This window comes from Rhinolophus sinicus, linkage group LG01, assembly GCF_036562045.2.
Source record: "Rhinolophus sinicus isolate RSC01 linkage group LG01, ASM3656204v1, whole genome shotgun sequence".
In the NCBI taxonomy this organism is placed as follows: Eukaryota; Metazoa; Chordata; class Mammalia; order Chiroptera; family Rhinolophidae; genus Rhinolophus; species Rhinolophus sinicus.
The window spans coordinates 18,786,768-18,802,451 of NC_133751.1; the positions used below are offsets into that span (position 1 = coordinate 18,786,768).

Genomic DNA, 15,684 nt, shown 5'->3' on the forward strand with positions numbered 1-15,684 from the left:
TAATTCTTATTTTCTGGCTTCCTGCATTAGAGAATGAGTTCCATGTGGACAAAGTCCTTGTTTGTTTTGTTCATCACTTTATTGCTAGATTTCAGAGCACAGCTTGTTACCTAGTATTTATTCCATAAATAATATGTTTTCAATGGTTGAGCAAGAATGAAAATGTATAAAATTCAGCTTTGACTTTTATACACACACACACACACACACACACACGCACACAGTAATTATGTGTAATTATGCAATAAAATATATATATATTTTTAATATGAGAGAAATAAGCTAAAACTAAGTTTGGTCATATGTTTATTTAGTGAATAAGACAATGTGAAAACACAGAAGATACTGAGTGGTGAATTGATCCCACTGTATTTACTACATCAAACATTAATATCCCATTCAAGTGTGAGGCAGAGCCTAATTTCTGTTGGTTCTTTGCTATGTTCTGTGTCCAACAATTAAGCAGGTGGCATTTTGATTGCAAACAGAATCTCATTTTTTGAATTAAAAATGTATGTTATCTAATTTAGCATCCCATGAAGTCAAAATATCCCTACAGTGTATCTGTGGAAAATAGTCATAGACAAATTGTCTAGTGATATTGAAATAGACTTGGAGATTAAACAAAACAAAAACGCAGACATGCAGAATGGACTCTTTATATTTCTAAGCCTAGAAAATAATGTATGAGACCATGTATGTGTAAATGTATGCAGAGAAAAACATGGAAATAACTCAAAAATAAAGAGGAACGGGTTACTGATACACAGAGCATCATAAATGAGTCCCAAAACATTATACTGAGTGAACAAAGTCAGACACAGAGAGTATACATTGTAGGAATCCATTTGTATCAAGTTCTCTAACAGCTAAAAATTGCCTGTGGTGGAAAAAAAATTAGAATTGTAGTTGCCTGGGGCCGGGGGAGTAAGTGTGGGTGAACTGGTTAGGGTTATGCTATAGTTCAGACTTTTAATAAGGCGTGAGTTACACAGACATAAACATTTGGCAAAACTCATCACATGGAACATTTTGTGTATTTCACTCTATGTAAGTTTTACCTAAGAAAGCATAAACAAAATTTGAATACTGTGTAGTGATCTGTAAGTTGAATTGTCTACAGTTTAAGTGTACTGATTCTTTTTTGAAATGCAAAAAAAAGTGAATGATTGAGGGATGGTTAAATATGTGATAAAATAAATATAAAATATTTATTATAGAACACAAGTACTTGGCTATAAAATTCTTTCTGTTTTTGATGCTTGAAAATTTTCATACTGAAATGTAAGAAAAACTATATAATAGTAGAATATTAGAAAGACTATAATCAAAAACTATAAAGGATGTGTCCTCAACTCTTAAGAATGTTTATTAAGAAAAAAACAATGTTTATTTTTTTATTGCAAATGTAATATACACACAAGTGTATATACACACACAAACATACACACACACTGTGTGTGTACATTCTCCTGTGCTTTCATATTTTTGCCTATTGTATGTCTGAGATTAGATACAAATTTATCTAAAGACAAAACAAAAAATAAGTATTAATATTTTTTAATTACTCTTTTACATGACAAGGACATTTTCAAAAAAATTCAGCTTTGCGTATTTTCTTAGAATTCTTATTTTGTCTAATTAAGTGAGATGCCACAGAAAACTACAAATTCTAATACGTGTATATAGTAATCTTCTGATCAAGATTTGGAGGCATAAATTCAGAATCTGTAATCATGTATTGCATAGCACATACATTTTTATATAGACAACCTTGAAATTTATATGCAGTCACTTACAATTGTAGACACAATTGGCACAATTTATGCTTTTAAATCAGTTTAACTTAATTTTCAACTCAGATAACTATTGAGGCCTTTTTTTATTCAATATAAACTGAAAAATAGTGGGGGTAATCATAACCAAATATAGTGGTATAATTATCTATCTATCTATCTATCTATCTATCTATCTATCTATCTATCTATCTATCTATCTATCTATCCATCTAATGTACCTACATATCTACCTGTCAGTATTTTAATATTAACTAATATTTTTACCTTGGATCCCATCTTAAGGTTTACTTTTAATACACTAGTCTGTTTTCAGTCATTTGGCTCTATCAGATGTTTAAGTTCATACAGATTTTGGATCAGAAAACAGACAGCGCAGTGTCCAATGGTCTGACACTGCACTCTTTACCCTGCTTAGAAAGCAAAGCCCCAGATACAGCACTTAAGCCTAAGTGCATCCCTTGTTCAATGTGATGTGACCCAGATATCTGATACTCACAGGTATGCAGCTTTTCCTTCTTCCAGTTCTTTACTTTTGCCACTAGAGCCACTTTTCTTCCCACACATTCTCCTGGTGATGCACATTAATAACCCACATTGTCGAATAAAGAAGCAGCTGACATCTGTTACCACAAGGATTAGCAAGAGTGCGGCAACTCCCAGGCCAATGACGGCTCCAAGCCCAAGACCATTAAAAAGTGTGTCTTAAAAAAAGAGAGAAAATAATTTTATTACACCCCACGTTAGAAAAGGTTAGACAGTTATTTTTAACAACAAATATTATCTGAGAAATAGTCAACTGAAAATACAAGGAGAAAAGGATCGTCCCTGGCAGACTTCAATTTCATGATTGTGGAGAGCTATGCTCTAGTTTTCAAACAATCTTGTAAGCAACTGACATAGTAATGATTTGAAATAACTTTTACAAAATTCCTTTAGGAAAAAAAAAAGTAACTCTTCTTTCCAATATACTTCTTGATTCTCTAAGGGGAAGATAATGAATATTATCATATCCCTAGCTGTACTTTATAAGAAAGTCACAGCCATTAATAGATCATTACTATGTTCAATGGAAAATACAGTCAAAACTCCTGTAAAAGTGTTAAATAAATTTTAGTTTTAGACTTTAACTTACAAATGATGGCTCCAAGCACTTTGCTTTGACAGAGAATGCATTCTAAAATATCTATCTAAGAATATTTTTTAAAACATTTTCATTTTAGAATAAAGGTACTTGTGTTTTTCCAGTTAATATTTTAACAAATCATACTAGATGAGAGGCAAACTTTAACCGAGTTATGGTACTTATGATCTTTCTCAAGGTAGGGCAAGATGGGAGCCACCTTTCCTTGGCATATAGTTGCAGGAAAGCCCAAAAGTCATACAGAGAGTATTTATGAAAAAGGTGATTGGGAATAGGATAGCTATTCTGACTGACAGAGTAGAAATGGTAAGAGGGGTTAGTATAATGGAAATGAATCAAGTGTAATATGCCTGTAGCTGAATATGAGGGTAGACTTCACAGCTAAAACAATATAGATAGAAAAATAAGCACAATGGAAAGAAACCTGATTAAAGTGGTGACATTGCATTATTTAAAGGGAAAGGAGGGTATTATGTAAGAAGATGTCATATAATTATTCAAAATGATTCTTAGCATGATTCTGTTAAAATTGCCTTACATAATATTAAAATTATAATTTCCTTTTCAATGGTAAAAAAAACAAAACACCTTTTATTATTCAGCATCATAATGAAATGCTCATTATGTAACTGATGTGGAATACAAGTGAAAGATACAGAAACATAAATTTGCGTTTTGAGAAAATGACTGTAGAAAATATGTATAAAACAAAGTATTTCTCTTTTTTAAATTTAGATAAAATGTTTTAGTAATATTTAGTAATGACTTCAAGAAAATGTTTATCCAAAGGAATCAGTATAATTGTTTTTAGTTTGAATCTACCACTGACATGCTGCTCTTGAATATGTCATACAGACCTGAATGCTAATTTATTTTTCTGCATAATGACTGAGTCTCATGTTTATATTTTATTTTTTCCAGGAAATATATGCTATTTATTTTTAACACTCTCACAGTTTGCAGATAGGTTAATAAAAATTATTCTGTTTGTGACATGGTGGCTTGTCACTTTACCCAGGTGACTTGTGGCTCACCTGTGCTAGATGTATTTCTACAGTGTCTCCATGATATTGCAAATGAGAATTTCTCAAGCACTGAATCAACAAACTGGGAACTCTCATGCCAAGTATAATTCTGATTATAATTATTTTATTTTTGATAAAGAGAAATAGGTAATATACACACAATAGTGTTGGAGAAAAATTAATTTTTATGCCATTTTCAGAACCTACTTCCCCTACCAAATGTTATTTAGATGGTAATAATTTAGGAAAATTGTCTAGCTAGTATCCAGAGAAATTATTGGTTTCCATAGAACTATTCTTTTGTCATATGAACCCACATTGAAGAATGACTGGAGAAACAAAAGTATTTTTCAGCTATTAGAATTTTGCATCTTTTTTTTAAATTCCAATATAAAAATGGAGAATGAGATCCCAAACATTATTTATCAATTTGCAAGTATATATTTATTAATATATAAAAGTTAAAAAAACTAGTGCCCTGAGCTATAAAAGTAATATATCAAATTTTTATTTTATCAATTTTTAAAAATCATTTTATGCATTTTCTTCCCTTGTCCATTTTCATATATAGATGATTCTAATCTGAATCTATAATAACAATATAATGAAGACAACTCACTTATAAAACATTTTTGATTATATATACAGCTAATGTTTTTTACAAAATTCACTGGTAATTATTTTGGATTACTATGCATGACTCAACAACCAAAGTTCAGAAAAGAATAGTTGAAAAATAAATACTGATTGGGCTTTAGCCTTCCTGGATGTATGGACTTGATGACCTTTGAGATTTAAACTAGTTACACCTCCCTTACTTCATTTAGGTTCCTCTTATATGCACACAGTTGTAAGCAATAAATCCCACAGATCAATGATGATAGATCTGGTCCATTATATAAATCCCCATTTACCTTGTTTTAAGTATGAAGACTTGCTTTGTACTTAAATGCACTGGATCGGGTATCAGAAAATCCTGCTTCCATCACGCATTGTTGTATGTCCTTAGGTGAGTCAGCTAACTTCTCTAAGGCTGAGATGCCTCTTTATGTAAATAGGGACAGTTGTGAAAACCACCACCACTGAAAACTAGGTCATGGGTTGTTGGAAAAGATTGTTGTGAATATGATAATATACTTAATGTCTCTAGCACTTATTGCCCAGCAGTAAGTAAAAATAACAAAAATTGAAAAATATTATTATTATTTGACTTTTACACAATTCTAGGAAAATAAGTTTTTGGTGAAAAAAATACACTATCTAAAATTTAATTTGTCTGTAACTATATTTCTTTCATCAGCAACTTAGAGTATCTCTTAATAAGCATTGATTATTCTGTTAAGGACATAATTATATTTTTAATGACTTAGATTTAGCTAGTTAGCTTTTAAATGATAAATATTTTATTTGTGACCTTTTAAGCATTAAACCAGTATATTGATTTGTTTCATTTCCAGCTTTAGAAAAAGCTCTTAGAAACATTATATTTGTAAAGCACCCTATGGTAAAGGAATATTGATGCTAAAGTAGCTATTAGTTTTTTTCAAGAGAAACAAAATTATACCTTTTAAAGTTATGATTAATTTTTTGAAGGTTGCTTGGAGTTATTTTATGAAAAAAACAAATATATTTTTGTTGTTGCAGAGGATAGGATGGACACATAGATTTATGTTATAAATATTTAATTAAGTTTTCTTTTGAGAGTAATGTTTTCAAATCAGCTTAAGAATGTATTTAAATATGTATTCTCACATCTCAGGAGATTAGACTACAATAGTTATGAAAGCTAAATTTTCAAATGTTTTTATTTATTTTTTCTGCCACCAATTTACTCTGGTGTGAAAGTTTTCTTATTTGTCTTTCAATTTTTCATAAATGAAACCATAACCATCTGTAAAATTACATCATTAGGATACGGAGACTGGCAGCGATTTATTTTCTCAGTAAAATACAGAAAATTCTTTCTTTGTAAATTAACTATGGTTGTAATTATTGAACAAATTGAAATGAAGCATGGCACTCATTTAAAGGACTTTAAATTCATCTTTTCTTTTTTAGCTTTTTAGCTTTCTAGAATACTTACACATATGTTTTTTAAATTGTAATAATAAATCAATTACAAAGGAAAACTATATTATCAGGTCTACTTTCCAGGTAAGGAAACTGAAGCCCAGAGAGAACAGGGACCTCAATGATAACTCAATATTAGACCTGTACACATGAAGACTACTTAGCTTCAGATTTTACATATTTTATAACTGCGTTAGTGTCAACATATTATATTGGATACTCATTACAGATAATCAAAAATAAGAAAATACTGAAATAATTACAATGTGTAATTTTGTTACAGAACATCAATTTTCTTCCTGTACTGCTAGTAGAGGAAAAACTATTTAAATGAAGTACAATAATATAAATTATTTAGTTATGTGTTCTTGTTTTTAGCTTCATTTTCAGAGATCATTTCATACCACTCTTTGGAAAAGGGGGATTTTATATTAAAATTGAGTAAGAATAAATAATTTAGGACTCAAAAAGTTAAAACTTCTAATTTTGTTATACTATTATAATTTTATTATTGAAAGAAATATTTTATTATTGAAAGAAATATGAGAATCAGTCAGAATGAGTTTCTATAACCACCATCCCAGCTGTACCGCCTACCCCCTGAAATTTAGAAATTGGCTAACTAAATCAATATATTTTTCCAGAATGCAATTGCATTCTAATTTGTAATCAAAACATCAAAGCAAACAATTAAAATAACAAAACCAACTTCATTTCGGTTTGAAATATGCATGTCTTTTCATGTTTCTGTGTGGATATTAACTCACTACCTAAGCACTAATTTTCTGTAAAATTTATCATATTTGATAATATAGTGTTTCAAAAACCAGTGCACTCTATTCATAAACTACCTGTTTTTTTAATCCTTACATAGTTTAATATTTTATTTAACTATTTTTCTATGTGGACGCATAATCTTCTCCAAACAGATTATTCAGACTTGGAGAGGAGAAAAAATAAATTTAATTTTTAATTTACCTAAAGTGGAGATTTTATTGTTGCTCCCAGTACAGTGGTAGCTATTTTCATATGAGATTTTGCTAGATATAGTAAGTGAGCCCTTTAAGAGTGAAAGACAAGATATTCAAAACCCTTTTTGGCATATGTCGTAACATTCCTAGATGCTATATTCTCCTACAAGTGAGGTAGGTACACTTGTCTTCTGCTTATTCTTCCTTCATTCTGCTCACAGTAACACACTTTCAAATATCAACTGATCTATGGAAAATCTAGGTATACATCTATCCAGCATTCATTTAAATAAATACCCTAAGTGAAAAGAGGTGGAGCAGGCAGTGCTTTTTCAGCTGGACTCCTAAACTACAATGGTCAGCTCCTATAAAATCAGACATCTGGATTATCTAAAGATTTCTGAGGTTACATGTTTTTTTTAAACACATTACTGCATTTATGCTTCAAAAAACTTCATTGAGTGCCTACTAAATTAGTGCAGAACTAGAGGGATTTCCTGATATGTACTAAAATAGAATTAATAAAAAGTAACATAAATCTTTTGGCTTATTATATATCTCTTTAAGTCCATTTTTACTTATGAGGCACAAGTTCCTAAAATGTAATGCCATTCATTGGATTCCAACAAACACAGCAAAGGAACAAAAGGATAGGATTTTCATATTAACAAAGGCATATAGTTAAGAGCTTCACCAGAATTATAGTGATCTCCTCACATTATATAAGTCACACTCTAAGGTAATCCATACTTTAAAAAGAAAATACACACTGATTTGAAAACCAACTACCATCTCTTGAAATTTCACTTAATTTCTTGTTCTGTTACATTAGACAAGCTGATTTCCAAAATAACCTGTTACTATAGACTTAGAAATTATCTTAAATTGGTACATTTATTTTTTGTGATATTTTTCTAGGATCCGCCAAAAAAACAAAGAATAGGAAAGTGTAGTAAAAAGAGCAAAAATATAGAAATGAGACTAGGGTTGCAACTAGTTGACAAAATAATTAAAAAAAAAAAAAAGGAATTTTAATAAGCCTTAGAGCTATAATAGTGGGGATAATGAAAATAAAGTGTCATCACAGTATTTCCCTAGTATAGACAAACCTGGAGCCTTTATATTTCTTGATATAACTAACCCAAAGTCAAGAAAGAAAATAGCATCGCCAACTCTGTAGAGCTGTGTAGAGAAATGTCTGATTATTTATAAGACTTTATATCCTGTATGGTGAATACTGGACCTATTAAACAACCTAAATTAGGTTAAAATTTGTCTTGGACTTCTTAAACTAAATGGGGAGTCAGGCATACACGTATACATACCATATTTATATATTTTGGATATTTAGAAAAAATAATTCCAAATATCTATTTTTATATATTTGAAATAACATGACTCTTATATCACCTCTGTAGGTATCATCACAAGTAGAAAAAAAAAAAAACACAGAAAAAAGAAAAGGTAAAGTTTGATTCAATCATTATAAAATTCATTATTAAAGAGAGCAATGCTGAAACCATTGATATTAGCAATCTGAGCCCAATGTCACGCTACTTCAACGGCTCTAAATACCACACTTCTCTTTTCTGTCATGACCTTGGGTCTCCTGTATTTATGGTGCCTGGTGTTCATCCCTGAATTGATAGATTCATTTAACTGTATTTCATATTTATCTCCCCTATTTGAAACAAATATTTGAACTTCTGAGGTTTCCAATATCTAGTCAATACCCCATTTAACTGCATTTGTTAGAAAAGAGAAAATCATTGAAATGACATCAACAAGGATGATGAAAAATACTATTTTCCATTAATTCAAAAACTGGTAAAAAAAAAAGAATCAAACAACAAACTCAAGAGCAACTTTGTTTGGACTTATTTTCTTCCTCCCTTTTAAAAAATTAGATCTCCCTTTTGACCCAACACCTCCTAGATTTTAGCAAGTATCTTTACCGGTTAAATGTTTAATATTGCCTACATTCATGAACTATGATACATAAAAATAGTTGTAAATGTAAATGCATGTTTACATTTTAAAAGTGTTTTTTTAAATTGTTGTTTTGTGATAAAATCTCTTCATTAAGTCCTAAGGTTAGTATCATTTTCATTCTTCTCGTTTTAAATGTGCATTTCACTATGACCAGAACTCAACAAGTTTTTAGTTTAATTTCATTCCTTTCTTATTTATTATTCATCTAGTAAATTACCGTTTTGGTCATTCCTTTACTTCTCTAAGTCAAATTAAAATCTTTCTTGACTGATGTTGAAATGAATGAAAGGAAGATAATTATTAACAATATTCTTTTTGTCTCTGATAGGTGACATTGACTTTTGCTCAGTTTTGGGGAAACTAATATATTCTTTTTTTTCAGTATTCTCTTCTTCCGTAATTCATTTGTTTTCCTTAGTTTACCATTCGTTTTTTTTTTGTTGTTGTTGTTATAATTATTGTTTTTATTGTTATGGTTACTTGAAGAATATTTTAGACATCTTCACCTTCATTGAAATAAAATATAGGACAGAAACTTGCAAAAGGTTATGACAGAATGAATCAAAGGATCCTCCCTAAAATAGACTATTGCGTTTACGTTCTAATGTTTTATTCTGTCATATCTTGGTTCTCTTTGGGACAGCTCATAGAATTAATGAGATAAAGAAAGCATTTACATCATTCAGCTTTCTGACAAAGCACACTTACTGGCAACATTTTAAGTTCATTCAAGTTCATATTCAGATATTTGACTGCTTACTGAACTAGCTGAATGAAAACTGTGTGGGTACAACATGTAGCCTCATGTATTTTTCAACAGACAAGTTAAATAAAAAGTATGTAATGCTAGTGATATCTGTGATGGTTGTGAAAAGAGCATTGTAATCAATGAAGAAAAATGGCAAAGTGTCTTTTATAAGCGACTTCATCTTGGGAAAGGACTCTTACAATTTTAAATAAAATATCTTTAAAAATACATTAAAATCAAAATTGAGTTATTAATATAATGAGAAAAGTATTTAATTATATAAAATTACATCAGTTTATAAAAGCTTTGTGAGTCAGGGATTTTTAGGATCACACAGAAGTAATTTGCTGTGTTTTAAATGAACATGTGTTGAGTTCATTGAGGCTCTTTGTTTATCTAGAAAGAATTTATAAAAGTTCATGTTGGAAATTAATGCTTATGTAGAAGTCCATTTTATATGATTTTCTATCGTTTTTGTTCCTTGATAATACTATTTGTCATATCTACATATTAATTTAGGAGTTAGAAAATTTCAGTATCACAAGCAAAATTTACCAATAATATTTCAACGTTACTCAAATATACCAGTAAAGCCTTGCATTGCTAGTTATGTTTCATTTGTGTATGTTATTTATCTAAGTGTCACTCCTCAGACTACTTTCAGTACTTTTTAACAAGGTGGGTATGTTTTTCTGTGTTTTCAAGTTAAATGATAGTGATATAGAAATTTTATTGCTTACAACAAAATTTGTTTTCATATAACCTTCCTTTTTGGGAGACTGAAGATTTTATTTTACATCACTTATTCCTTACGACTGTGTCTCGGTTCTCTAGTCATTTTGATTGTTCTGTCAAAAAGTTCCTTTACATGTATAATAAATTGTTTTTCGATATAAACTCAATGGCAATCCAAAATTTTACTCCAAATCACTTCTCCCGGTGAAGAGGTATTATTTAGGAGAAGGTGTTGAGTATTGAGGGAGGCAACATTGATAAACCAGGCTTCTTTTTTTAATACTAAACATGATTTTGGGCAAGAAAAAGTAGCTAATTGAAGACATTTGGTTTAGTAATGGGAAGGGAATTGTAAACATGTATATCATGTAAACATCATTTATAATTGTAAAACTATACTTTTTTGACTGTCTTTTCCAATTTATGCTTGCTAATAAAGGCAGAATTATAGATTATATATTTTTTTCAAAAAATCCTCTAGTCTTTGATATTATGAAAAATGATTTTTGCCCAAGTTGGTAAAAAATATGTAATCATCCTTTAATTTATTACAATGTTGTTAAACAACTCTACTGAGTATTTGTGAAGATGAAATAAGAAAAAAGCAAAATGCTTTCTTCTCTGGGGGCTCATAATATATTGGGAGGGGTGAGTATGACATGTAATTTAAAAACAGAAAGCAGTGTAATTGATTACTTTCCTAGTAAAAAAATAATGTGACCTGAGCAGATAGGTGGGAGAAGCATCTAAGTAAGTTGTTAGTGGTCAAAGAAGATTTGGTGGAGAAGATAACGTCTGAGATGGTGTTGAAGAAGAAGAAAGAGCTTTCCATGTGATAAGAGGAGTCCATTACAGTCAGAACATGGTGTGAGTGAAGATGGAGACATATTAAAATATATATTCTGAAATTAGCAGACATATATATATATTAGAGATAAGATATTGGGTGATTGGGAGGGATGGGGTTAATTGATAAATGATGTTAAAGAGGATAGACCTTGAAAATGAATAAACAAACATAAATCAACCAAAAATAAATATAGACTAACATCACCACTCACAAAACCTAAGAGGAATGATCTTTACACAAAAGATGATAGGGAGCTATTAGAGATAAACAGGAAAGGGGAAGGTGTTGCAATGGCTAGTAGGGAGCTTGCAGAGGCATATGGGTTGTCTATCCAGTCTTCCCTGTCTTCTGTCTCATGTCCATTTCCAAGATGCATACAGACATGTAACCCTTGCTTGATGTTTGGGTTGAAGAAGGAAGTAATTAGTCAGACTCTAACTTTTATATGTGATTAGTGATTGAATTAACATTAGGTCATTAATGCCCATTAATATATTTTAAAAATATACATGGTGTCAAATAATACTATAAATTGATATGATATATAGGTATTTATAATTATATATAATTATTCTATACACTTTTAAATGCAATGACATTTCAAGTGATCCATCAATTTCACCATTTTTTTTAAATATCTACTCAATTCCTCCAAAGGTTTCAATATCTATTTTTTTAAAACCAATTCCCTGTAAAAAGTAAACAATCTGAAATATAGTTATTATTCTTCTATGGGAATGTTGATAGAAACATGACAAACTCTGAGTATGATTTAAAGTAATATATTTTAATATAAGAAAGGGAATTGAAGAAACTAAGCTGTGTTAATTTTGAAAAGAAAAATAGCTGAAAAATGAATAGATAACAATCCTGATAAACGTTTCAAATAACTGAAAACTTTAGAAATACGTATTTTTAAATGTTGTGACAAATCTTGTTACTAAAAATGAAGAAACATTGTGAAATACCTAAAATCTTTGCACAACAGAATATCTATGCTCTTCTCTACTCTGATATTTTAAATTGATAAGTATGTTAGAACAGAGACCATTTGCCACAAAACCTCTCTGAACTGGGATAAAGAGATATAAAATATTTCATACGTCATAGTTATCTATTCAAACTGCTACTTTGAAGTTTATTCTTACATCACTAACTCTATACGGTCTCATTATGTAGTTAAACTCTATGTATGTTTTCAGTTTGCTTTGGTAGGGGTAACTTAGTTATTTTCCATAAGATAATGAAGGTTTTTATTGGCTAGTAAGAAAAGGAACTTCTAAAATATATAATGAATATGATCAAAATAGATATTGACCACTGTTAAATAATTAAATAATTTAAATTTCAGTTCTTTGGTTCAACCATTACCTGACCAATTTCATTTTTCTGTTAATATTAAAATGCTGTCCCATCTATAGAAAATATAAAATACGTTTTCTTGGCATAAACGGAAAATACTATTTTTTAAAAGACTATATTATAAAACAATCATCCCCATATAAGATTAAACTACAATCTATGTTTTGCAAATTGCTTGATGAAATTCCAAACGGTTTAATCTATTTATTATAAAATTCATAAATATACATACCTTCAAAGTCTCTAAATGTATAAGACAATAAATGAAAAATGTGAACAAATATATGGATGTAATCATTATTTTCCAAGGAATTTATAACATAATAAATTTTGCAAATTTTCCAACTTTAGACAGTCACTGTATTGAGTCTTAGAGACTTCAATTTCTTCATTTTGGTTATATTAAAAAAAATCAAGCTATATTATTAAAACTAAACATTCCAAACATGTCGAGCCATTTATAATCAATATTTGTTGGTCAATTTTCAAGAGCATCAGGGAGTTTTGTAACTCTCAATATAACATACATACCTAGTTTTCAGCCTTTGTGAAATTAGATACATTAGCAAACAATGGCAAATTGAAGTTTGTTTTTAATGGATTCTTCAAAACAGAAATGCTAGTGTGAAGAGATGAATTTTACTTTAGTTTTAACCGTATTTAAACAGAAAATAAATCTATATTTTAATAAGATGCTTCAATATTTTTATATTTTTCTTTGTAATAACTGAGAAATCAGTAAAGAAGCAAACATGATCCATTATGCAAATGACGTGTTGAAGCTGTTTGATTTCTTAAAATGATAATGATGCTGAAATATTTAGTTTTTTTAGACAGTAAGTAAAAATATTATTTTATATAATAGGAAAAAAGAAACCTATTTCACCCACCATGTAAATAAGTCATTTTATAAGGCATTTTCAGAAAATGTGTAGAAATCAAAAAGTGATAAAATTTAATTTAATATTTTTTAAGACTATAAACTCAGAGTTTACTACACTGATCATGGCGAAGCACCTGTATATACATACTGAATTGAGAAAGATAATAACCGACTAACAGAAGTACCTGATTAGTGGATGGAATTGTGGTTGGTTAATACATGGCGTTTATTTTGCTACATAGTTTTCTCTATTGGCCAATCAAGAAGAAATCAAAGGAACTAGATCAAAGACATAATGCTATATACATATAGAATAGAGATTTAGCTATGTCATCTTTGATTCTGTAATCTTATAAAAACAAAGAAGAAAACTGAGATTTCAAGTTGCTTTACTATGTCAATGACTAATTACTTGGCATCTCTGATCTTCAGTTTCTTGATACAATAAAGCAATGGTGTTTAATTAGAATAGATTTTCTTAAATCTCTTTAGCTTCTTCACAGTGGCTCAAACAATAAAGTAATGAAAAAGTACTGTAACAGTGACAGTCACTGTAAAAATGTTAAAAAATCCCAGACACTTCCCATCAGAATCATTTCATAGTCATGGGGCATCAAGAAAAAATAAAAATAAAAAAAAAACAAGAACAAAGAAAAAAAAAACACCTTATCTTTCTCTCTCTCCCTGATGTACAAAACTTCTACAACTATTGTATCAATTGAAAGAAGTTCAAACATTAAAACAAAATATAGACATTATATTCAAATTTTCATTTTGAAATGCATTCAAGATGTTTTAATGGGTGGTATATACATTAAGATATATATTTGGAAATGGGCTGTTCTAGAATAAGAAAGATTAAGTGAGCCTTAAAATAACACAAATCTTAACATTGAACATTTTATCTTCTGAAATTTCTACACTATTTCATTTTTAATGCAACACTTGACGGTGCTTTTATGAGTTATATATTCACATCTAAGGTAGAAATTGTATTTTTTTTTTACTTTATAAAAACTAATTGAGTAATTTACATATTAAATAATTATTTCAATCCAGGTCCAGTGCTAAAAGAAACAAACGAAATAATATAATGTTCTATTAAGAGCACTGGATTGGGGTTCTAATTGTGGCTCTTTACTATAAAAAATTATTCTACTTCTTTAGGCCTCACTATTGTCAATCGAATTATAGGATAAATAATTCAGAGGGATTTTATGAAGAGTGACTATTTCACTTAACCCATTCTGCATAGTGTGTGACACAGTACATGTTAAAAAATAAAATGTATTCTGTTTTGTATTTTTGTTATTATTTGCAAACTCCCAAAGTAATTTTTGCTTCATACCTTGGCTGTGGATAAGCGAAGAAGCTTAATGATTTTCTACTTTATTCTCATGGTGCTGAAACTGAGTTAAAATACTATATTAAACAAGTAATTGGAGAAAAATCACTCTAAGCATTTATGTCTGCTTTTATAAACACTTGCCTAGCAATGAAGACTACTCAACAACCCTTGCATTATGGACCTTATTAGCTGTATCCAAGCGTTTTATTGTTATCATATAACTATTCTGGGCTCCCACTAGTAATAAAATTTCTAAGAAGACCATAGAACTAGGTTAACATGGAAGTAACAGTATTTGTTATTGTTTCTAAATTATTTTTACAATATGAGTCTGCTGATGATCTGTTATTTTATCCAAGAGAGCAATCACTCAGTAATTATACATTTATTACACTGAAATACAGGATTTGACCAAGTTAGAAATGAAACACACACAAGGACAGAAAAAGTTCATACCAGTAATAAAGAAAACACATATAACAAAGCTTTTCCTCAGTTTTCTTTATTACAACAATGGAGACACAGAAATACAGAAAATAAAATGACATTTAATATACTATGACACTCATGCATAGGATTACACATAGTGCTGAATATTACGTTGGTGGTTTTAAATAATAGATGATATTGAACACAATAAGTTTATAACATACATTTTTTTAAGCAAACTATGATGAAAACAAATGCAATTAAAATAATCAGATATATTCACTTTAAAACAAATGTTATACATAAAATCAATGTAAGATGTGAGATAAAA

At 29.4% G+C, this 15,684-nt stretch overlaps 1 protein-coding gene across 1 annotated transcript in view; it reads right to left on the bottom strand.

Annotated features, from left to right (window-relative positions):
• LOC109447542 (neural cell adhesion molecule 2) overlaps positions 1-15,684 on the bottom strand; it is a 52,865-nt gene that overhangs the window by 17,464 nt on the left and 19,717 nt on the right. The window contains exon 3 of the mRNA XM_074326531.1: positions 2,296-2,500. Within this exon, the coding sequence (XP_074182632.1) occupies positions 2,296-2,500 (205 nt within the window). The remainder of the gene's footprint in view (positions 1-2,295; positions 2,501-15,684) is intronic.